Here is a 24,381-nt window from a genome sequence, read left to right on the forward strand (position 1 = left end):
TTCCTCCAAAGAATCCCAATTCCTTGTCTTCGGTTCTCCTCAGATTTTGATCCTTTTGCAGCTGCAGCTTGCTTTTTGGATTTTTTTTTCAACTCCAAATAGCTTAGGGCAGGGGTGGCCAACCTATGGTGCTCCAGATGTTCATGGACCACAATTCCCATCACCCCTGCCAGCATGGTGAATTCCAGAGGTGGCCAACCTGTGGAGCTCCAGATGTTCATGGACCACAATTCCCATCAGGCCCTGCCAGCATGGCCAATTCCAGAGGTGGCCAGCCTATGGTGCTCCAGATGTTTATGGACCACAATTCCCATCAGGCCCTGCCAGCATGGCCAATTCCAGAGGTGGCCAACCTATGGTGCTCCAGATGTTCATGGACCACAATTCCCATCAGGCCCTGCCAGCATGGCCAATTCCAGAGGTGGCCAATCTATGGTGCTCCAGATGTTCATGGACCACAATTCCCATCAGCCCCTGCCAGCATGGCCAATTCCAGAGGTGGCCAACCTATTGTGCTCCAGATGTTCATGGACCAAAATTTCCATCAGCCCCTGCCAGCATGGCCAATTCCTGGAGTGGCCAACCTGTGGAGCTCCAGATGTTCATGGACTACAATTTCCATCAGCCCCTGCCAGCATGGCCATGTTGGCTGGGGCTGATGGAAATTATAGTCCATGAACATCTGGAGCTCCTTATGTTGGCCATAGCTTAGGGGCTGCTAACTTGCTTAAACACTTCAGTGCACTTATATTGCAATATTCCATAAAATCCGTGTTTCCTTAGTATAGTGCAATGAGGCAGAAGAGCACTAGTGTCACGAATGCAGCCATGGGTCACAGCAAGTGCCTCGTCGGGAGCCCTCACATCCCAGCATGCTGCAACTGCGTGAGCGTCAAATTCTCACTCACAGCCAAACTGGTTTATTTAAAAAAAGAGAGAGAATGCCTCTGCTCCAGCTTCACAACAGTTCACAAGTTTGTTTTTCTTTGACGCGCAAATGTGGCGGCAGAACCACTGACGGATCCTTTCCTTGGTATTTACAAAGAATATGCCGTTGTCCAGATGGTAGGTTTAAATGTTGAAAAGATGTGCTCCAAGATGTGCCGCGTTGCATGTGCTCTTTTCACACCATGGAATCAAAATGTCTCCTGAAGCCGGTGCTACACGTGTGAAACCTGCAAATGGAAAGCAAAGGAGAGCTGGGAAACGAATGAGCAACAGTGAAGGACTCATTCCCTTTTGACATCCTCAGCCTAGAGGGAGAGCAGCTTAAACGTGCTGCCTGTCTCCTCCTCCCATGTGTGCAGTCTGTTCCAGCTGCCCATTAGCCTCTTAGGAACTACTGGGAACGTCCTCAACCAGTTTCTCAACCATTTGCCAATCCTTCTTTTCCTGTCGGCCTCATGAGCAAGAGTCCCCACAAAACGCACAGGCCAACTTCTCACAGGAACAAAAAAATCTTGAAGATCTCACCATCTTCCGCCACCATCCAGACCTACACGCATGTAGCAGCTTTCAGTATTTGTCAGTCCATCCAAGGTAGGGGTGTCCAACTCTGGTGCTTCAGATATTTATGGACTACAATTCCCATCAGTCCCTGCTGGCACGGCCAATTGGGCTTGCCAGCAGGGACGGATGGGAATTGTCGCCCACGACCATCTGAAGCATCAGAGTTGGACACCTCTGATCCAGGAGAACACTGGGGTCTCCTGTTTGATTTGGCAAGGACCCTGACTACCCCTCTGTGGTCTGTCTTATAATTCAGTAGGTCGATAGAATTGGTAACGCCCTCCAATCGAAACACTATCAAGCTGGGGGACCAAAACATTGTAAAACTTCTGAACCCAATATTAGCTCCTCCCTGAGGAAGTCAAGTCTTCTGCTTCCACTTTGTTGGAACTGAAGAAGCACTGTGTCTCAACCTCAGACTTCAGAGGGAGGCTACAAGAGAGTCAGAGGGATAGAAAGGTCCAGATACTGAACGTCCTTCCTTTCTACTGCTCTGCTGCTAGTCCTTTGAGGTGAAGATTGCTGCCCTCAGGGAAACTTCCTTCTGCTTTTACGCTTTTGGTGAGGAGGCCGGCCATCTTTTTGAATATGTCCTGCTGAGTTCTCTCCTAGAGTTCCTATAGAAGAAGAAGAAGAAGATTTTGGATTTATATCCCCCCTTTCTCTCCTGCAGGAGACTCAAAGGGGCTGATGATCTCCTTGCCCTTCCCCCCTCACAACAAACACCCTGTGAGGTAGGTGGGGCTGAGAGAGCTCCGAGAAGCTGTGACTCGCCCAAGGTCACCCAGCTGGCGTGTGTGGGAGTGGACAGGCTAATCTGAATTCCCCAGATAAGCCTCCACAGCTCAGGCGGCAGAGCTGGGAATCAAACCCGGTTCCTCCAGATTAGATACAAAAGCTCTTAACCTCGTACACCACTGCTGCTCCTACGCCACTCTTGCTCCTATAGAGCAAGGTAAGGTTTGTCTGTCATGGAATAAAAATCCCCAAACATTTTTTATTCTGGAAACTATTGCATTTCAAAGCAAATTGTATTTACAGTTGCTGTTATCCAGAAAACGTACTTATGAACCCAATTGCTATTTGTCAGTAAGACATTTATTTTTTTTAGAAACTTTGTTGTGTTTGCATCCTCTCTTTGGCCCCTTCCGCACACGCAAAATAATGCGTTTTCGAACCACTTTGACAACTGTTTGCAAGTGGATTTTGCTATTCCGCACAGCTTCAAAGGGCACTGAAAGCAGTTTGAAAGTGCATTATTCTGCATGTGCGGAACGAGCCTCTGTTCTGTTGTGGAGCCCAAAGCAGTATCCATGAGGTTCTCCAGAGATTTCCTTCTCGGGTTGCTAAACAAATCCAGTCCTACTTACCTTTGCTAAGGTTCCGTGCAGTGTTCTTTCCTGCCATGTCTTGAAACATAACAAGTCTTCTCCATTAATCATAGTTTGAAAACTAGGGACAAACTGTAGGGTTTTATGACTCTTCTCCTCTCGTCTATCAAGTTCAAATCCTGTCTACTCTCTCCCTATTGCTAATTGAGAAGTTTGACTTGAACCAGGATTTTAAATCAATCATAGAAGCAGGCAACATTCTTCCAGAGCAAAATCAGAAACATTAATGTACCACTATTTAGTTACTCCTGAGTCCTCTGAAGTTCAGGTAGTTACATGAACAAATGCAGATGCCATCACTGGATTTTCTTGGGTTCAAAGGGATGGGTAAAAGTTTTGATGCATTTTCTTTCCACAGGCATGACTCTGCCTTGTATAACTCCTGGAGCAATTGGACTACCTGGGCTTCCAGGCCCCCCAGGATTTCCAGGTATGAACATTGTGCCATGCCTAAATGCAGGCAATCCCGAGATTTTGTTTCTTGCGTGAATGTTTGCACCAAAGATCCAGAAGTTCCACAAAAATGGAAGTACAACAAAGTTAAATAGGGTTCAATGTATTGTCGAAGGCTTTCACGGCCGGAATCACTGGGGTGCTGTGTGGTTTCCGGGCTGTCTGGCCGTGTTCTAGCACCATTCTCTCCTGACATTTCGCCTGCATCTGTGGCTGGCATCCTCTGAAGATGCCAGCCACAGATGCAGGCGAAACGTCAGGAGAGAATGCTGCTAGAACACGGCCAGACAGCCCGGAAACCACACAGCACCCCAGTTAAATAGGGTTGCCCCAGAATATGGAGGCCATTGCTCGGGGCAAGAATAGAAGGCTTCCAAGATTAGACACTCACTGATACAGCCCTGAAAACTCTTCCCCTGGGGTAGCCGTCATGCAACAGAAGGGAGAGGAGCTGTAAGCAAGCTGTCAAGCAGTCAGAAATTGCAGGCAGATCTTTTGGACCATTAATCCACCCACATGGAAGTTTAGCATAGATCTATTGCATTTTTATCCTGCTGTTCCTGAAGAGAACAACATATATCATTCTCCTTACCTCTTGTTTTACCCCCTCTGTTTTATCACCTTACCTATTCTCTGCTTTATCCTAACCTGGTGCGAACTAGGTCAGGCCAAGGACATAGGTAAGGGTGGGGGGTTTCCTCGGGTTCAACCCCCCCCAATTCATGTCCGAAGCTCCGCCCACACGTTTGTGGGTTTTTAAAACATTTTTAGTGTTTTTCGGTTTTTGGCCTGCAGGGGACGAATTGTTTAGGCTAGCAGCACCAAACTTTCAGGGATTGTTTGGGAACCTCTCCTGGTGATATGAGCCGGGTTTGGTGAGGTTTGGTTTAGGGAGTCCAAAGTTATGGACTCCCAAAGGGAGTGCCCCATCCCCCATTGTTTCCAGTGGGAGCTAATAGAAGATGGGGGCTACATCTTTGAGGGTCCATAACTTTGTGTTGAACGTTGTTATTGCTGAAGAGTTCTGTATAGTTTGATAGTCTTGTATAGAATAGACATGTGTAACCTTGCAACTGCTAAAGTAAAAGCCTTCCTATGGAAAGAACATCTTGCGACATGGAGAGTATTCTTTTCTAAGTTTGGTAGAAGGTAGCAGTGAGTGCAAGAAGATTACTAAACATTCTCATCTTACCAGAGTGACTCCGCTTTAAGCTCTGCTGATAAATATTCCCAAGGCCAGCGCAGCGAAAGATCATCCACCTGCTGCTGCCCCTTTGGAGTTGGTGTCATGGTCATCCCTGTTATCTACAGTTGGAAGCATCAAAGGAAAGGAAGGGAGGAGAGAGAAAGGTCCCTTAACATAGGAGAGGGATCTCCTTCTCTTAGTAGGTGTGAATGCCTGCACCTGAGGGACATTCCTTTGATGGGAGGAGAAAGCACATCCTGACAACTATCATCTTTCTGTGGAACAGAGTATAATTCTGCAGGGGTCTCATGTCAGACCTGAGAATCTCATGCCAAATAACTCTTCTCCATCTCCAGGTTCCAAAGGTACCAGAGGGTTTCCAGGGATTCCAGGACAGCCTGGATTACGTGGTGGCAAAGGGCAGCCAGGTATACCAGCATTAAGCGGACTTCCAGGAGTACCAGGTAAGAACTTGGAATTGGTCTGGAGTTCTGACAGCATAAAATGGAACATTCCCAAATAACTGGGGGTTAGGGTGGTGATACTGGGGGGGAGTTAGTCATCCTCTAAAAGGTCTTCCTCCGTGTTCAGTTATGGCTACCAATCTTGATCCTCTTTGATCTGAGATTTCAAATGCCTTTGTTTGATTTGCCTTAACAGTCCAGGTGCTCAGAAGCAACAGCCGCAGAAGGCCATTGCTTTCACACCCTGCATATGAGCTCCCAAAGGCACCTGGTGGGCCACTGCGAGTAGCAGAGAGCTGGACTAGATGGACTCTGATCTGATCCAGCTGGCTTGTTCTTATGATCTTCCTCCAACAAAAAGCCACTTAAGTTGGGGGAAAGGCTTTCTAGAATGGAGGAAGATGGCAAACTTGAGCCAAAAGGAAAGGTGAGGTATAAATATCTGAATGGATAAATGGTGCTCAGCAGAGTGGTAAGACGGGGGCAGGATCCACACCACTGTTGTGGTAGATGGGCAGCCGTGATAGTCTCTTGTGCCAAAATGAAACAAAAATCCAGTGATGCCTTAAATGCAATTAACTTTTCTTTTTTAAAAAACAGTTTATTATAATAAATTCATACAGACATACATAGTACCCCTACCCCACCATACATTATATATTCCCTTACATTTACTACATTCGCATTACATAAACCATCACCCATCCTTGGTGTGTATGACTTCCGCTTGGAACCAATCTATCTTCTGATATCGTTCATCTGTTATATAATTCTACTTCAATCCATTAATTTCATCAACATTGCAAGCATAACAGAAATGGTTTATAGTCCTCATTTTTCCTTAAAAAATTAATCACTGGTTCCCAAATTAATACAAATTCATCAATTGTACTCGTACTTAACGCTTTAGACAATTTATCATAGGAGGCAAATTCCAGGAGTTGGTTCATCCAATCTTCTATTGTTGGTATTGTAGGGCTCTTCCATTTTTTTGCAAATGCAATTAACTGTTCATTGGGTTATGCCAATAAAGGTTGTTGATGTTGATGTCGAAACTTTTTCGTGTGAGCTTTTGTGAGTCAGGAAATGAGCTGTGACTCACAGAAGCCATACTGAAATAAATGCTGTTAGTCTTCAAGGGGCTGCTGGACTTTCGTTTTCTTTCCATGCTCTTGTTCACGTTTATTCACTGTTGGCTGATAATGCAGCTATGGCATCCACGAACACCGTTCCATGGTACCCGCCAAGCGTTTTTAGAAAATAGGCAGAGCCAGCTGGGGCTTTTTCGCAGCAAAGCTTCTGATTGGCCATTGGAGATTTGGATTGACTTGCACACCACAGTAAAAGGATCTTTAGAATGACTGAAGGTAAATTGCAGCAGTCATTCTGCAGCTGACCGTGCCTCCTGCAGAAGCCATTTTGTGGCGGCCATTTTGTGATTGTGCCCACTACATGGTGTTGGAATTCCAAAGGTGCTTGAGGGCTGGAGAAGGTTGTGACAGAGTAGACCTTTTACTGCGGAAACTGCGTTACCGAGGCAGGATAAGGGCGGCTGCAATAGGCTTGGCACGGCAGAAGAAACAACACAACACCATAAAGTAGTTTCACTTCCAAAGAAGACTTTATCTTTAGGTGCAAGTTATTTTTTTATTCCCTGACAGGTTGGGGATCCCTGCTGTAGGCAGTGTGTGCACTAAGGCTGAGACAAATAGCAGCAGTGGCATAGTGGTTAAGAGTAGGTGTCCTCTAATCTGAAGGTTTGATTCCCCGCTCTGCCGCCTGAGTTGTGGAGGCATAGCTGGGGAATTTAGCTTAGCCTGTGCACTCCCACACATGCCAGCTGGGTGACCTTGGGCTAGTCACAGTTCTTCGGAGCTCTCTCAGCCCCACCTACCTCACAGGGTGTTTGTTGTGAGGGGGGAGGGAGAGGAGATTGTCAGCCCCGTTGAGTCTCCTTACAGGAGAGAAAGGGAGGGGGATATAAATCCGACTGTTCTTCTTCATCTGAGCAAAATCAGATTAAGTGACCTGTATCTCCATCTTTTGGCAACTGTGTTATACCACCTCTGATTAATATGCTGGTTATGTTGTGTGTTATTAATTGTTGGGATAGTTAATGTGATGTTTTTGGCATTAACATTCATTTTTTTCTTACTTCAGGCTTTCCTGGCATTCGTGGAGACGTGGGGCTTCCAGGACTTCCGGGGACTTATGGAATAGATGGGTTACCTGGAAAGTTGGGTCCTCCTGGCTTGCCAGGTGCAAAGGGAGCACCTGGTGAAGTGCTAGGAGCCGAGAGAGGACCTCAAGGGGAGCCTGGGCGACCAGGGTTGCCAGGAGAGAAAGGCATGGCCGGAAATCCTGGATTTCCCGGGGAGAAAGGTTAGTGTTGCTTCTTATAAGGAGAATAGAGGGAAAAGTCATGGCCAATAGATTTATCATTAGCTGTTATTAGTCTGGAGATGTGGAATGGCAGTGGTGGCGAACCTATGGCACGGGTGCCAGAGGTGGCACTCAGAGCCCTTTCTGTGGGCACGCACAAACAGAGTCGCCCCCCCCCACACATCTAGGCTGGCCTGGGTCGCTGGGCTCGATTATTAGCATTAACCCTAAGATCTAGTTTTGGGCAAGCAGCGTAGGTAACCCTGTTAAGCGCTGTTAAACCTCACAGATTTTCATGCATAGAACTAAGGCGTGATCCTTTACCTGGGAGTAAGCTCAGTTGCTGGCAATGGGTCTTGCTTCTGAGTAAACCCTCCTAGGGTCGTGATTCACCCGTTGGAAGAGTTGCACGGTTGCTTCAAAGCAAAGCCACCCACTACCACCAAGCTTACTCCTGAGTAACGCAGGCCTCGGAGCCAACCGTTTTTTCTAAACTAAAACCTCAGTATTCAGGTTAAATTGCTGTGTTGACACTTTGCGATAAATAAGTGGGTTTTGGGTTGCAATTTGGGCACTCGGTCTCGAAAAGGTTCGCCATCACTGGCATATTACATCCCAGTCAGCTTCTGTGGATGAGCTTCATGTAACTAGAGATGACTGGACAAAACCTCAGGATGTTGATGGAGAAATCCTTGGCTGGTGGTCAGTAGAAGGTGGGAGGATCGACCCGAGGAGTTGAGTATTTACAGGCATCAAACACTTGGCATCCTTCACATCAACACCAACCCTTTATTTCAGAGACTTGATATTGTCGTATTTGGGATTCCCTGTGTATGTATTATTCATTGTTTTGTTGTTGTTTATAATATGCATGCTTTGTTGCTGATTTAGAGCCGTGGTTCTGTTATACGAATGTTTTAATTGTTTTAATTAAAAATAGAGTTTTAACGTTTGCACTAGAGCCGTGGTGGCGAACCTTTGGCACTCCAGATGTTATGGACTACAATTCCCATCAGCCCCGCCAGCATGGCCAATTGGCTATGCTGGCAGGGGCTGATGGGAATGGGGGTGGGGGGGGGGGGGGGGGGGGGGGGGGGGGGGGGGGTGGGGGGGGGGGTGGGGGGTGGGGGTGGGGGGGGGGGGGGGGGGGGGGGGGGGGGGGTGGGGGGGGGGGGGGGTGGGGGGGGGGGGGTGTGGGGGGGGGGGGGGGTGGGGGGGGGGGGGGGTGGGGGGGGGGGGGGATGGGGGGGGGGGGGGGTGGGGGGGGGGGGGGGTGGGGGGGGGGGGGGGTGGGGGGGGGGGGGGGTGGGGGGGGGGGGGGGTGGGGGGGGGGGGGGGTGGGGGGGGGGGGGGGTGGGGGGGGGGGGGGGTGGGGGGGGGGGGGGGTGGGGGGGGGGGGGGGTGGGGGGGGGGGGGGGTGGGGGGGGGGGGGGGTGGGGGGGGGGGGGGGTGGGGGGGGGGGGGGGTGGGGGGGGGGGGGGGTGGGGGGGGGGGGGGGTGGGGGGGGGGGGGGGTGGGGGGGGGGGGGGGTGGGGGGGGGGGGGGGTGGGGGGGGGGGGGGGTGGGGGGGGGGGGGGGTGGGGGGGGGGGGGGGTGGGGGGGGGGGGGGGTGGGGGGGGGGGGGGGTGGGGGGGGGGGGGGGTGGGGGGGGGGGGGGGTGGGGGGGGGGGGGGGTGGGGGGGGGGGGGGGTGGGGGGGGGGGGGGGTGGGGGGGGGGGGGGGTGGGGGGGGGGGGGGGTGGGGGGGGGGGGGGGTGGGGGGGGGGGGGGGTGGGGGGGGGGGGGGGTGGGGGGGGGGGGGGGTGGGGGGGGGGGGGGGTGGGGGGGGGGGGGGGTGGGGGGGGGGGGGGGTGGGGGGGGGGGGGGGTGGGGGGGGGGGGGGGTGGGGGGGGGGGGGGGTGGGGGGGGGGGGGGGTGGGGGGGGGGGGGGGTGGGGGGGGGGGGGGGTGGGGGGGGGGGGGGGTGGGGGGGGGGGGGGGTGGGGGGGGGGGGGGGTGGGGGGGGGGGGGGGTGGGGGGGGGGGGGGGTGGGGGGGGGGGGGGGTGGGGGGGGGGGGGGGTGGGGGGGGGGGGGGGTGGGGGGGGGGGGGGGTGGGGGGGGGGGGGGGTGGGGGGGGGGGGGGGTGGGGGGGGGGGGGGGTGGGGGGGGGGGGGGGTGGGGGGGGGGGGGGGTGGGGGGGGGGGGGGGTGGGGGGGGGGGGGGGTGGGGGGGGGGGGGGGTGGGGGGGGGGGGGGGTGGGGGGGGGGGGGGGTGGGGGGGGGGGGGGGTGGGGGGGGGGGGGGGTGGGGGGGGGGGGGGGTGGGGGGGGGGGGGGGTGGGGGGGGGGGGGGGTGGGGGGGGGGGGGGGTGGGGGGGGGGGGGGGTGGGGGGGGGGGGGGGTGGGGGGGGGGGGGGGTGGGGGGGGGGGGGGGTGGGGGGGGGGGGGGGTGGGGGGGGGGGGGGGTGGGGGGGGGGGGGGGTGGGGGGGGGGGGGGGTGGGGGGGGGGGGGGGTGGGGGGGGGGGGGGGTGGGGGGGGGGGGGGGTGGGGGGGGGGGGGGGTGGGGGGGGGGGGGGGTGGGGGGGGGGGGGGGTGGGGGGGGGGGGGGGTGGGGGGGGGGGGGGGTGGGGGGGGGGGGGGGTGGGGGGGGGGGGGGGTGGGGGGGGGGGGGGGTGGGGGGGGGGGGGGGTGGGGGGGGGGGGGGGTGGGGGGGGGGGGGGGTGGGGGGGGGGGGGGGTGGGGGGGGGGGGGGGTGGGGGGGGGGGGGGGTGGGGGGGGGGGGGGGTGGGGGGGGGGGGGGGTGGGGGGGGGGGGGGGTGGGGGGGGGGGGGGGTGGGGGGGGGGGGGGGTGGGGGGGGGGGGGGGTGGGGGGGGGGGGGGGTGGGGGGGGGGGGGGGTGGGGGGGGGGGGGGGTGGGGGGGGGGGGGGGTGGGGGGGGGGGGGGGTGGGGGGGGGGGGGGGTGGGGGGGGGGGGGGGTGGGGGGGGGGGGGGGTGGGGGGGGGGGGGGGTGGGGGGGGGGGGGGGTGGGGGGGGGGGGGGGTGGGGGGGGGGGGGGGTGGGGGGGGGGGGGGGTGGGGGGGGGGGGGGGTGGGGGGGGGGGGGGGTGGGGGGGGGGGGGGGTGGGGGGGGGGGGGGGTGGGGGGGGGGGGGGGTGGGGGGGGGGGGGGGTGGGGGGGGGGGGGGGTGGGGGGGGGGGGGGGTGGGGGGGGGGGGGGGTGGGGGGGGGGGGGGGTGGGGGGGGGGGGGGGTGGGGGGGGGGGGGGGTGGGGGGGGGGGGGGGTGGGGGGGGGGGGGGGTGGGGGGGGGGGGGGGTGGGGGGGGGGGGGGGTGGGGGGGGGGGGGGGTGGGGGGGGGGGGGGGTGGGGGGGGGGGGGGGTGGGGGGGGGGGGGGGTGGGGGGGGGGGGGGGTGGGGGGGGGGGGGGGTGGGGGGGGGGGGGGGTGGGGGGGGGGGGGGGTGGGGGGGGGGGGGGGTGGGGGGGGGGGGGGGTGGGGGGGGGGGGGGGTGGGGGGGGGGGGGGGTGGGGGGGGGGGGGGGTGGGGGGGGGGGGGGGTGGGGGGGGGGGGGGGTGGGGGGGGGGGGGGGTGGGGGGGGGGGGGGGTGGGGGGGGGGGGGGGTGGGGGGGGGGGGGGGTGGGGGGGGGGGGGGGTGGGGGGGGGGGGGGGTGGGGGGGGGGGGGGGTGGGGGGGGGGGGGGGTGGGGGGGGGGGGGGGTGGGGGGGGGGGGGGGTGGGGGGGGGGGGGGGTGGGGGGGGGGGGGGGTGGGGGGGGGGGGGGGTGGGGGGGGGGGGGGGTGGGGGGGGGGGGGGGTGGGGGGGGGGGGGGGTGGGGGGGGGGGGGGGTGGGGGGGGGGGGGGGTGGGGGGGGGGGGGGGTGGGGGGGGGGGGGGGTGGGGGGGGGGGGGGGTGGGGGGGGGGGGGGGTGGGGGGGGGGGGGGGTGGGGGGGGGGGGGGGTGGGGGGGGGGGGGGGTGGGGGGGGGGGGGGGTGGGGGGGGGGGGGGGTGGGGGGGGGGGGGGGTGGGGGGGGGGGGGGGTGGGGGGGGGGGGGGGTGGGGGGGGGGGGGGGTGGGGGGGGGGGGGGGTGACTTCCTTCCTTCCTTCCTTCCTTCCTTCCTTCCTTCCTTCCTTCCTTCCTTCTTGAACTGGGGTAACCATTCTCCAGATGGGGTCTGGTGATTTCTTGGCATTACAACTGATCTCCAACTATAAAGCTCAGTTTTCCTGGAGAAAATTTATATCCCGCTCTACCCCAGTAAGCTCAGGGCAGGTTACAGCATGAACCTTACAATAACACAATAATTAAAAATTTCAAAACCATTATAAAATAAACCAATGCTAAAACAATTACTAAAACAGATGGCAATTAAAAAAAACCTTCCCCCCCCCCCCCCCCCCCCCCCCGGAGACCGATAGAATCATAGAGTTGGAAGAGACTCCAAGGGCCATCAAGTCAAGAAAGAAAATGACATGTTGTTTAATCTGGCTGGCTAGGTGGGAAAGGCCTGTTGGAACAGCCACGTTTTACAGGCCCTGCAGAACTGAGATAACTCCCGCAGAGCCTTGATGTCACTTGGCAATCTGTTTCACCAGCCAGCCAGATGTCCCCTCCGATGAGCAATATGGGGAGATGCAGTCTTGAAGATATGTAGGTTCGATACCGCTTAAGGCCTTAAAGGTTAAAACCAAAACTTCCCCATAGTTGGCTCCCAAAATATCTAGGAGTTTACAAACCTAGGGCTGGCAACCTTAATTTGAGCTCTTTGGCCAAGTTTCCTGCTTGGCACAGTCCATGTGCACCTTTGCAAGCATAGTAAATTCATTGCAGGTAGGATCTTGATAAGCATGTTGGCTGAGTGGCGCACATATTTTGCGAACAGAAGGTCTTGGCTTTAACCCTTGGCATTTCAACTGGCAGGACTCAAACTTTAATGCTAATTTTTCATCTCTCAAATAAACCCAGACGCGAAAAGTTAACAATATCACCTCTTCAAAGCTTTTGTGCGCTGCCATCTAGAAGTATTAATAATAAATTGTCTTCAGAGTGAATACATTTATTCATGGGTTGTAGGCATGTTCAGTGTGAAGACCACCTGTTATTAAGATGATTATTTTAATTGTCCTAAAACCTGAAACACTGTTCTCTGTGGTCTTTTGAGGTGGAAGAGGCATTGAAGGACCCACAGGTGACCCTGGATATCGAGGAAACGGTGGAGTAACTGGGCCAAAAGGTGTGCCAGGTGACCTTGGCCAAGAAGGACCACCAGGTAGCTAAGAGGTTTTTAAGGTTGTTTAACAAGGAAAATATTTGATTCATGTAAAGCTATTTTCAGCAAACTCATTAAATATACTCTATATATTCTTATTAATAATAATTTTTACCTCACCTTATACAAAAGTCTCTAGGAAGCTTACAATAAAACCAGAGTAATAAAACATATGTTATTGGCAGCTGTGATATAATATAATATAATATAATTAATATAATATAATTAATATAATATAATATAATATAATTACATTACATTACATTACATTATATTATATTATATTATATTATATTTTACCCTGCCTTATGCAAAAGTTTCTAGGAGGGTTATGATAAAATCAGAATAATAAAACATGCATTACATTATCTTGTATTGTATGTATCATATAATATATTATATTCCTGTCCTGAGAGCCATTATATTGTATTTTATACCTACCCTGAGAGCCAACGTGGTGTAGTGGTTAAGAGTGGCGCACTCTAATCTGGAGAACTGGGTTTGTTTCCCCACTCCTCCATATGAAGCCTGCTGGGTGACCTTGGGCCAGTCACAGTTCTTTGGAACTCTCTCAGCCCCACCTACCTCACAAGGTGTCTGTTGTGGGAAGAGGAAGAGAAGGCGTTTGTAAGCCATTTTGAGACTCCTCAAAGGTACAGAAAAGCGGGTTATAAAAACCAACACTACTTCTACATTCTATTATGCATTCAGGACTGTTTTGGTCTGAATACTGGCTGCTCATTGTACAGCGCGCCTTTTGCGAGGGGAGGTTTGTCTTACGCAGTTCCTGAGACAGCATATCAAATGCAGCTAGACAGGGCAAAATGAACATGTTTGCCCAGGACTGAAAATTGTGTTGTTGTTGTTTTAACTTGTGATTACACTTATTGTGAGAAATAACAAATATTTGTCAAATTATTAGAAAATTGCGATACCGTGCTATAGTACAATAGTTTAAACATGTGTTTAACTCCAAATGACAAGCCGGAGAAGGTGCAGAGAAATCCCTCACAGGCTTTCCTTCTCTTTATTTTATTTATTTTTTGTTTTGTAGCTGAGGGAGGGTGACAAATCAAATGAGGGAAATGGCATTTCACCTGTATGTTTACCTTCAAATGGCAAATACCATTTTCAGGGGGAGGGGCAGTATAAATTAGCAAAAATGGCAGGGAGACTCTCCCAGCATTGCCTGCCTACTCTGATTTTACCTCTCTGCATCTCTTTTCTTTTGGGGGGGCGGGGGGGGGGGAGGTTGTTATAAATGAACAGAAGATCTATCATAGAGACCTAGTGTGGTTCCACTCTGTCCAGAATTTCTGTGCTATCCGCTCATTTAAACTGGTGTTCTTTGTTTCACCCTTACAACCTGATGCTAGCAATATTTACTGAGACATAAATGCCACAGAGTTCAGACTTGTTCAGAGTTTCTGGCCCTTTCCCCACTCACTGTTTGCTGCGCGCTACTCTCGCCGAGTAGCGCGGGGTCCAACTGCACTCCCCACTACAGGGGCGGCTACAATGCAGCCGCCCCGACTCTGCTGCTCTTGCGCCCCCTCAGCGTGGGTCATTCTGGCGCTGCTCAAAACGGTGCCTTTTGATGACCCCGCGCAGGGCGCGGGGCAGTGGGGAAGCTCGGGGAACACGACCCTCGCGCTAAAAAGGTCCTGGACCAGACGAAACGGACGTCATTTTAAAAGTGGGGAAACGTCCTCTGTTCCTCAGCAGAAAGAGAAGAGGGCAGATTTACTACTTAGCATGCTAAAAGTGTCTATCTCTGAGAGTTTCAAATCTATGAAAGCCAGCGAGTCAACTTCTGAAACTCATGTTTAATGTGGGTTTTTACTTTGGGTTTTGTTTTCACCTCTAGGTTTTCCTGGAATTGGTGGTTCCCAAGGAAATGCAGGTTTTCCGGGTAGTCCAGGAAGACCCGGCTCTCCGGGATTCCTTGGACTTCAAGGCACAGCAGGGCTAAAAGGTATGATTTTGATATGGTTTGTTTGGTAGAGGGAAATTGGAAATTGTCACTTGACCACTTTACCTATTGTGAACAAATGACAGTATTATTTTGTTAATTGTGTATTATTATCCTACTTTTTAAAATGTAATTTTCTTCAAGCATCTCAGAAATAATATCCCCCCCCTTTCCAAAAACAACAACACAAAGTTGACTTATGGAACGAAATATAAAATATGTAGTGTTGAGCCACAGAAAAATGGGCAGCTGGCACAGTTTTTGCCACAATAAACTGAACAACAAAAGCGTTCCCAGCAGACAGGAGACGGCAACCAAACGTGCACTTTGCTTGGTAGTTAAGTGGCTACAGTGAAAGTGTTCGGCAATATTCAAGGGGAGGGTGTTCAAAGATATTGTGCTGCAAACAAAAAAACACGTGAGACGTACTGCAGTCATCTACTTGATTCAGCCTTTTACTGTTTCTTTCCTTAGGATACCCTGGTTTTTCAGGATTGGACGGTCTGAATGGCTTACAAGGCACAAAGGGGTCACCTGGAACGCCAGGTAAATCAAGATGTAATAGGAAATTTTTAAAAGAAAATTGAAGAGAACCTTCCAGTTTTTGAAAAAAATCTTGCAAATAATTGTGTCGCCTGCACAAATTCAGCACAAATAACAACGTTCACCTTTTATGGAGGCCAACCAAAAGGAGACCAAAAATGGCACAACCTTTCAAGTGCATTGAAAAGCTTCAACAGGCCAGGTGTTATCAAAATTTAGAAAAAGGAAGGATGAAAAAGACAGGTTTTCCAGATCTCTTTTCATGTCAGCCTTTGGTATTAGATGCTGACAGGCTCGCAGACTATAGTTGAATTGCTGTAGATGTTGGATTGTATTTACTTACTTACTTACTTACTTACTTACTTACTTACTTACTTACTTACTTATTTATTTATTTATTTATTTATTTATTTATTTATTTTATTTCTTCGATTTTTATACCGCCCGATCCCCAAAGGTCTCCGGGCAGTGAACAACACAATTCAAACGTCAAGCAGGAGCAGGTCATATACAAAATATAAATACATAAGCTCCATCCCATAATCAATAAAATAACCTAAAAGCTCATATAAAACAGCGAATAACAGTTAATACATAAATAGTCAAGAGGCGTCCAAAACCCCAATTTAAAACCTACCCCTAAATGGGGGGACGGCGGGCCCCTCACTTTGAGGGGACCCTGATGTAAGCACCAAGGCAAGAGCAGTAAGGGGCACCATATCAGCGGCTGGACACTCCAAAGGCCCGGTGGAACAGCACAGTCTTACAGGCCCTGCGGAACTCGCTAAGGTCCCGCAGGGCCTGGACAGCTGGAGGAAGGGTGTTCCACCAGGCTGGGGCCAGTTCTGTAAAGGTCCTGGCCCGTGTGGAGGCCAGCCGCATCATTGAGGGGCCGGGGACCACCAGCCAGATTGGCCTCTGTTGAATGCAGAGGCCGAGTAGGGACATATGGGGTAATGCGGTCCCGAAGGTATTTCAGCCATTGTATTCTGGGAAGAAGCAACCATGACCACCAACGAGCCACATTGATCCTTAAAGTGTAAGTCTTTTGTTACAGTTCATCCTCCATTAGTTTGGTTATAGAATGCAAGCTGTCAGTCAAGGGCAAACCACCTCTGAACATCTCTTGCCTTGAAAACCCTGCAGGGTCATCATAAGTCACCTGTGACTTGACAGCACTTTCCACCGTCACGTCAAGCAAAATTGTGGCTAAGAATAACCAACCATAGTCCTGATTTCAGAACCTGATGTTTGGGAGACAAACTAGCTGTTGTTAGAGGTCTGAGATAACCCACCAACTACCAGGCGTACGGCTGAGGCAGCAGGGGGCCAGTCACTAAATTGGCCTCCCCCCTCCCCTTCCCTCCCCCCTCCTTTCCCCATCTTTTCTCCTGCTGTTGGTTTTACCTTGCAGTAAAATGAGGACTAGACACAGTGGTGGGATCCAAAAATTTTAGTAACAGGTTCCCATGGTGGTGGGATTCAAACTGTGGCGTAGCGCCAATGGGGCTGGGCGGGGCACGACGGGGGCGTGGCCGGGCATTCCGGGGGCGGGGCTGTGGCAAGAATGCAGCTGCTGCACCGGTCCTTGGGCGGGAAACGAATGCACGCAGGCGCAGGCTGCCACGCACGCCGGTGCACCTCCTGCTAGACTGCTTCAAGTTCTGCACGCTGCTGCTGAGAGGAGGGGTGTAACTAAGGCAAAAATCACGTGGCAAAATCCCCAATTAGTAACCCCCTCTTGGCACACACAAATAATTAGTAACCTACTCTCGGGAACCTGTGAGAACCTTCTGGATCGCACCTCTGACTAGACACCATCTGATGATTGATTTTACTAGGCTTTTCATTGATTTTACATTGAATGGAAATGTGTTGGAAGCTGCCCTGAGCATGTGAAGGGAAGGGTGGCCCAGAAGTATAATAAAATAAGTAATAAACCACAGTTGCTTTAATCGCATTATGTTTTCAGGTTATGTCTGAGCTGATCCATTCACTACAGTGGAGGAGTAACTGGGGCCTGTTCCGGTCTGCACTTAAAAATGGCTGGCTGTGTACAAGGATTTAAACCAGGGGTGTCCAACTCTAGTGCCCCAGATGTTCATGGACTACTGATTCACTGGCACAAAGGGAGAGCAAAAAAATTGTACGCAGATTTCTAGATCACCGCACCCCTCACCCCAGCAATGTGGAAGTGATAACTGTATATATATATATCCAGCATGGGTGTAACGAGGCAAACTGGAGCCCTGGGCAAAACCTGAGTTGGATGCCCCACAATGGGCGGCCACCCCACCACGACCCAAAATTTTTTTTTGCACCAGGTCATTTTTGGTGCCCCCCACAAGGTGATGCCCTGGGCAGCTGCCCACCTTGCCCAATGGGCCAATCTGAGGACCTCACTATATATGTTCATACGTATCCGAATGATTCTTTAACGGCCCTCACTTTTTTGAAACGCTTTCATTAGGTCCAGGTGAAATTGGACTACCAGGCTCTGCAGGGCTTCCAGGTATCAAAGGTGAACAAGGTACCCCAGGTATTCAAAGAGGAGGCCCAGGGTTCCCTGGACTGAGAGGAGTAATAGGAGACACAGGTAAGTAATAACTGTCACATTCAGCACTGGGTCTGTGTATCCTCACATGTATGTTGATTGTTTGCCTGTGTGTAAAATCATGTTTCCTTGTCTTGCCACCACCTCATGAAATAACACACACAAACACGCGCCCCCTGGAATCAGGTACGCTGCTATAAAAGGCAGAGCTTCCAATTACCTTAGCTGCCCCCGTGGGTCCATGTTTGTAGCATGTATGCGCAGTCTTAGAGCGTTTCCCCACTTACCATGAGCCCCCTAAGCCACGCGCTACTCTCAGCGCGTGTCATTTTTGGCGCGCACCCGGGCTTCCCCACGAGCGCGGGGTCATCAAAAGGCGCCGTTTTGAAGAGCGCCAGGAATGACGCACGCTGAGGGGGCGCGGCAGCGGCAGCGTCGGGGCGGCTGCATTGTTGCCGCCCCTGTAGTGGGGAGTGCCGGGGGACCCCGCGCTACTTGGCTACAGTAGCGCACAGCAGAAGGTAAGTGGGAAAACGCTCTCAGTCTGTGGGTAGGATCTGAGCTGCAGTCTACTTTCTTAAATAGGAAAGAAGCTTGATTACTAAAGATGCATGGAAAATAGCCCTGTTAGTAGTGATAGAATTCATGTATAAGGAAATTAAAGGACAATGTATATCCAACTGTGTTACATTATAGTAACCTTCAGATGGAGCAAAGCACATTCCCCGCTGCCTCATCTGGGCAAAGTGTTTGAGCATAGAACAAAGGAAGAGTTCACCTATTAACACTTCTGGCTTACGTGAAAACCTCTTCCACCCTCCCCGAACCCAGTGCAGAGTTAGGCCCCCTGCCCTTTGTGGCAGCTGCTCTGCTCTCTGCCAATGGGGTCTCTTGGCACGAGGCCTCCTGTCTCTCATCCTGATTGGGTTTTATGATGCCCGTCCATCAGATTCCCTTTGCCAGGTAGACCCAAATGGCTGATCCACAGTTCTTGTTTTCCTGACTCTTCCCCAGGGCCAGAGCTAGGGGAAACTGTGCCCGGGGCAAGCGTGCGCTTTGTGCCCCCCCACCATGCCCCACCATGCCCCCTGACCGCCCCCACACTGGCGTGCACCCAGTACATCACGCGCACCTCCGCCCCCTTTGTGGCCCCCACTCTCCCCTCTTGAAAAAATAAACAATTTGCCATGGGGTGCTGTGTGTTTTCCGGGCTGTATGGCCGTGTTCTAGCAGTATTCTCTCCTGACGTTTCGCCTGCATCTGTGGCTGGCATCTTCAGAGGATCTGATGGTAGGAATGGAAAGCAAGTGGAGTATATATACTGTGAGGTCAAAAGGTGAGGCCCTCTGAATAGAGTAGCCTGGTATGTGAGTCACAAAGAAGTCTGTAGCCTGTGAGTAACAATGAAGATAGCAAGGTCAATAGGTGAATGCCTCTGAATAGAAGTATCCTGGTCTTTGTTTCCTTTTATTGCTATTGTCTATAGTTGTCCTGTGTTTGTGTAGAGCTGATTAAAAAAAAAAACACTAGAATCAAGACAGTGACTATAGGAAGTGCTCTTGAAAGTGCATCTGTGATCCTCCAGCTCTATCTGCCAGTGAACGCTTCTCTCTTTCTTTCTTCCAGGACTTCCTGGTACCAGAGGTTTACCTGGTGTGCAAGGAACTCCCGGCACCTCTTTTCCAATCCCTGGGAGACCTGGTGATGCTGGACATCCTGGAGAAGATGGTATACGAGGTATGGAACTCACATTACTGGACTACTAGTGAAGCCACAAAGAGAGAATTAGCTTGATTTAAATGAAGGAATGATCTGAAGTGAAAACCTCCCAAATCTCACAATCTTGCTTCCAGTTGCGCTGCACCCTTTTCCATGGCAAAAGAGGTGTATTTGTGGGGGGGGGGGGATGGCACCTGGAGACAGCCTGGGGGCAGGGCCCCTCCCGAGCCCCCCTTCTGCTCCCAGCTCCTAGTCGGCAGCCGTCCATCCCCCGTGCCTATAAAAGCAAAGGAGACGAGGACGGAGCTTTGCAGTTTCTTGTGCTCTCCCCAGAGAGGGGGGCGAGGCCTGGGGGGATGGTGTCCTTGGGCTTCCTTGGCCCCACCCACATCGATGACGACATGGGCGGGGCCGAGAGCACCCAAAGACGACGAGGCAGCAGGACTTCCTTTGCAGGACTTCCTGCTGCCTTGCCATCTTCCTGGTCACGTGGGGGGCTGATTTTGTGCCCCCCACATGACCACATTAGTGGTGCCCGGAGACAGAGCGTACCCCCTGTCCCTAGGCAGATATCACTGCATGGCAGAAACAATAATCTGCTGCAGAACATATTCCTCCAATGCTGGGAGGGTCCATATGTGCAAGACCAGCGTCTTTCAGTGGATCGGAGAAAGCATCTGGTGCCGGAGGAAGTGACCACCTCCACCAACTGACAAAGAGAAATACAAACATGGCTGCTGGTGTGATTTACCATTAAGACTAGCAGCATCCAGGCTGTCCATAAAGGAGTGGAAATAAGCTAATTTTAAAAACCCTCTGAAATCTTAGCAAAATTATAACCAGCAAAGTAAAAGAATTTAACATCCCAAATGTTTTTCTGAAAGCAATAGAAGAGTACAAACAGCAGCCGCTGTATTCTGTCATAAAACAAGCAAATCAAAATAGGAAAGGAAAAGCAGAAATGCTGGGAGTGCAGACAGACAACCCCAAAAACTAATATGCCACTAAAAAGTCAAGGAAAGCAGCTCAGTTTAGCCCGGTGGCAAGTCTTTTAAACTCTTGCCAGCATGTAGTGGTTAAGAGTGGTTGACTCTAATCTGGTGAACCAGGTTTGATTCCCCACTCCTCCACATGAGTGGCAGATGTTTATCTGGTGAACTGGATTTTTTTCCCCGCTCCTCCACCTGAAGCCTGCTGGGTGACCTTGGGCTAGTCACAGTTCTCTCAGAACTCTCTCGGCCCCACCTACCTTACAAGGAGTCTGTTGCGGGGTGGGGAAGGGAAAGGAGTTCATAAGATGCTTTGATTCCCAGGTTTGATTCCCAGCTCTGCCGCCTGAGCTGTGGAGGCTTATCTGGGGAATTCAGATTAGCCTGTACACTCCCACACACGCCAGCTGGGTGACCTTGGGCTAGTCACAGCTTCTCGGAGCTCTCTCAGCCCCACCCACCTCCCAGGGTGTTTGTTGTGAGGGGGGAAGGGCAAGGAGATTGTAAGCCCCTTTGAGTCTCCTGCAGGAGAGAAAGGGGGGGATATAAATCCAAACTCTTCTTCTTCTTCTTCTTTGAGACTCCTTAAAAGCATGCTCACTTTGGCAGCACATATACTAAAGTTGGACTCCTTACAGGTAGAGAAAAATGGGTTATTTAAAGGTAGAGAGAAGCAGGTTATTTAAAAGTATAACAGCTCAGTGGTCTCAGTGAAGTTCATAAAACATAATGGTTTCAGACAGATACAGTTCTCCTTTCTCAAAAGTTCCTTAAATAGACTGAGCCAGAAAAGTTTTATTTTCCTCACTTGCCACTTAAGCTAACAACTTCCACAAAGAACACAGATTTCTATCACACTCCACAGCGCTTCACTCAGGCCCCTTCCACACGGCAAATGTATAACAGATTGCAGTCGGGAGAAAGAAACCCATTTTCTTGTTTTCGCGTTCACTTGCATCCGCGAAGACAGCGCTTGGAACCCACAGAAACAATCCGGGTTGCTGTCATGCCTTTGCATGGAGACGCGGCTATTTAAAAAAATTGCTTCCCATGCAGGCATGCACAAATGAACCCCCACAGCCATGCCGGTGACCCAAATCCAACCATCTGCAACTGTGTAGCTACACAGATGCAACCCACAAATTAAAAAAGGGAAAGGGAGGCAAATAAAGCGCAGTGGCATAGGAGCAGTGGCGTAGGAGGTTAAGAGCTCGTGTATCTAATCGGGAGGAACCGGGTTTGATTCTCCGCTCTGCCGCCTGAGCTGTGGAGGCTTATCTGGGGAATTCAGATTAGCCTGGGCACTCCCACACACGCCAGCTGGGTGACCTTGGGCTAGTCACAGCTTCTCGGAGCTCTCTCAGCCCCACCTACCTCACAGGGTGTTTGTTGTGAGGGGGGAAGGGCAAGGAGATTGTGAGCCCCTTTGAGTCTCCTGCAGGAGAGAAAGGGGGGATAGAAATCCAAACTCTTCTTCTTCTCCCACCTGGCCGTCTGCTCGCGAGCATCTGGAGCCCAGAATTTTTGAAAAGACTCGCCTGTTTAGCTATTTTCTCCAAGTTGGGGAAAATAACACGGGGAAGACTCATTTGGGGGGCGGGATCTGCATGAAGTCCCCTCCCCCCCAAAAAACCCAGTTTTTTTTAGTATCCTACACCTGGTCTTTTTTTGCCCATATGGAAGGGGCCCCACTGTTTTCACCCCCTCAGCTATCCTCTTCACTGTCACACCCCCACGCTTTCTCCAAATCAGTCAACTCCGCCCTTTGAGTACAGTGTCCATCCAGTGGTAGGATCCTACTGGATCAACCACTGGTTTGACCCCCCACCCCCCGCCGCCGCACCCCCCTCCCACTTACGTGGCTGCTGTGCCCCGCCCCCCTTCCAATGTTGGGTGGGGGGAAGCGAGGGAAGGCGACGGCTTCGGGGGGCTGGCTGCAGCGTGGCCTTTGGAAGGCCTGCAGGAGTGCCAGCAGGGCAGGCCACCCTGGCAGGCCATGTGGGGCAGAACTTGGAATGAGTTTGCAACAACAATTTAAAAAACAAAAACAAAATGGTTTACTTTCTTAACATATAACATCAAACATCAACATTTAACATCACACTTCAAGGTCCTGTTCAGGTTGCATTTTCAAATCCTTATATTTACAGTCTACTGATACTGCCAAGTCCAATTCTTCTTTGCAAGTGGGTTGGCTCCTGAAAACTCCAAGGGCTCGATGAACAGGATTCAACATGATGAAGGTTTCCAGGAGAACTCTCACCCATGACAACCACAAAAAGAAACCCTGAAACAATCCAACATTTACAACATAGCAAAAATAAACTACCACCTTCCCAGTAGTTCCCAACAACATTGCAGTTACCTTAACAAGGTGTTAAGGGCTTATGGCAGTGGTGGTGAACCTTTGGCACTCCAGATGTTATGGACTACAATTCCCATCAGGGCAGGGGCTGATGGGAATTGTAGTCCATAACATCTGGAGTGCCAAAGGTTCGCCACCATGGGCTTATAGAAACCAAGGTCCGAGTCTGGTAGCCTTGTCTCCTCCAACTACATGAGCTCTGCAGCCTCCTCCTGCTTTGAGTCTCCACCCCTTTTCTGGGTCCACCCATTCTGAGCATGGGGGTTACACTGGCGCTCCAGAAGGCCTCCCAGCCCTCCCTCGAAGGCTGCATGCCATGGCACCACCCCAGGGCTGTCGCTGAATGCAGGGGTTTGTCAGCTGCTTTGAGACCCCTTATGGTTAAGAAAAGTAGGGTATGAATCAAACTCGTTGTCTCTTTGCTGTAAGCCACTTGTGCTTGCTCCCATTTGCTCTAGGCTCCCCAGGGCCCCCCGGGCCACCAGGACGCCCAGGCCCTGCCTACAATCAAGGTGACACAGGTGACTCAGGCTTTCCTGGCCTTCCTGGTTTGCCAGGCCTCAAAGGTGACGTGGGGATCCCTGGTCTCGCTGGAATCCCGGGAGGATCAGGATTGAAAGGTACAATGTTATTATTTTTTCCCCTTTCTCTTTTCTTTTTGAACTTCACCATCTCGGATCAGATCAAATGCTCTGGCTTTCCAGCTGTCTCTGCTCTCAAATCACCAGCAAGAGGTACACATGGAAAAAGGGACAGAGGGAAATCAGGTCTCTTAAAGCACATGTGTCAAACTCGCGCCCCTCCAGATGTTATGGACTACAGTTCCCATCATCCCCTGCCAGCACGATGCTGGCAGGGGGTGACGGGAACTGTAGTCCATAACATCTGGAGGGCCGCGAGTTTGACACTATGTCTTAAAGGAAGCTCAGAGGGCCTGTTGAGCCACACAGTTCAACAGCAGGTGGTAGTGCCAGTGTGGCGCAGTGGTTAAGAGCAGTGGACTCTAATCTGGAGAACTGGGTTTGATTCACCACTCCTCCACATGAAGAGTGGACTCTTATTTAGTGAACCAGATTTGTTCCCCCCACTCCTACACATGAAGCCTGCTGGGTGACCCTGGTCTTTTCAACAAAAAGAGCTAAGTAGAATTGTAGAATTCATCCACCGCTTGCTGGACCGTCTTTGGGTTAGAAGGCTCTGCTTGGATCCTAGCGCCTACCTAGTTCTGTAGGTCCAGGACATAGCGGACCAATGTGTAATTCCACTTAGTTATTTTTGTTGAAATGTTCTCTCAAAATGCTCTCAGCCTCACCTATCTCACAAGGTGTCTGTTGCAGGGAAAGGAAAGGGAAAGGAGTCTGTAAGCCACAGTGAGTCTCCTTACAGGAGAGAAAGACGGGGGATAAATTCAAACTCTTCTTCTTCAACAGAAAGTTAGACAAATGCAAACTATGGGGCTTTCCCCACTCACCTTCTGCTGCGCGCTGCTCTCACGCCCCCTCAGCGCGTCATTCCTGGCGCGCTCTCCGGGTTCCCCACGACCCCCCGCTCTGCGCGGGGTCATCAAAAGGTGCCGTTTCTTCAGCGCCAGAAATGACGCGCGCTGAGGTGGTG

At 52.9% G+C, this 24,381-nt stretch overlaps 1 protein-coding gene across 1 annotated transcript in view; it reads left to right on the forward strand.

Annotated features, from left to right (window-relative positions):
• COL4A6 (collagen type IV alpha 6 chain) overlaps nt 1–24,381 on the forward strand; it is a 278,502-nt gene that overhangs the window by 237,376 nt on the left and 16,745 nt on the right. Inside the window, 9 exon segments of the mRNA XM_048514719.1 lie at nt 3,259–3,330; nt 4,896–5,003; nt 7,164–7,385; nt 12,518–12,625; nt 14,493–14,600; nt 15,072–15,143; nt 17,611–17,736; nt 19,321–19,431; nt 23,226–23,387. Of these exon segments, the coding sequence (XP_048370676.1) occupies nt 3,259–3,330; nt 4,896–5,003; nt 7,164–7,385; nt 12,518–12,625; nt 14,493–14,600; nt 15,072–15,143; nt 17,611–17,736; nt 19,321–19,431; nt 23,226–23,387 (1,089 nt within the window).

This window comes from Sphaerodactylus townsendi, linkage group LG13 (assembly GCF_021028975.2).
Source record: "Sphaerodactylus townsendi isolate TG3544 linkage group LG13, MPM_Stown_v2.3, whole genome shotgun sequence".
NCBI lineage: Eukaryota > Metazoa > Chordata > Lepidosauria > Squamata > Sphaerodactylidae > Sphaerodactylus > Sphaerodactylus townsendi.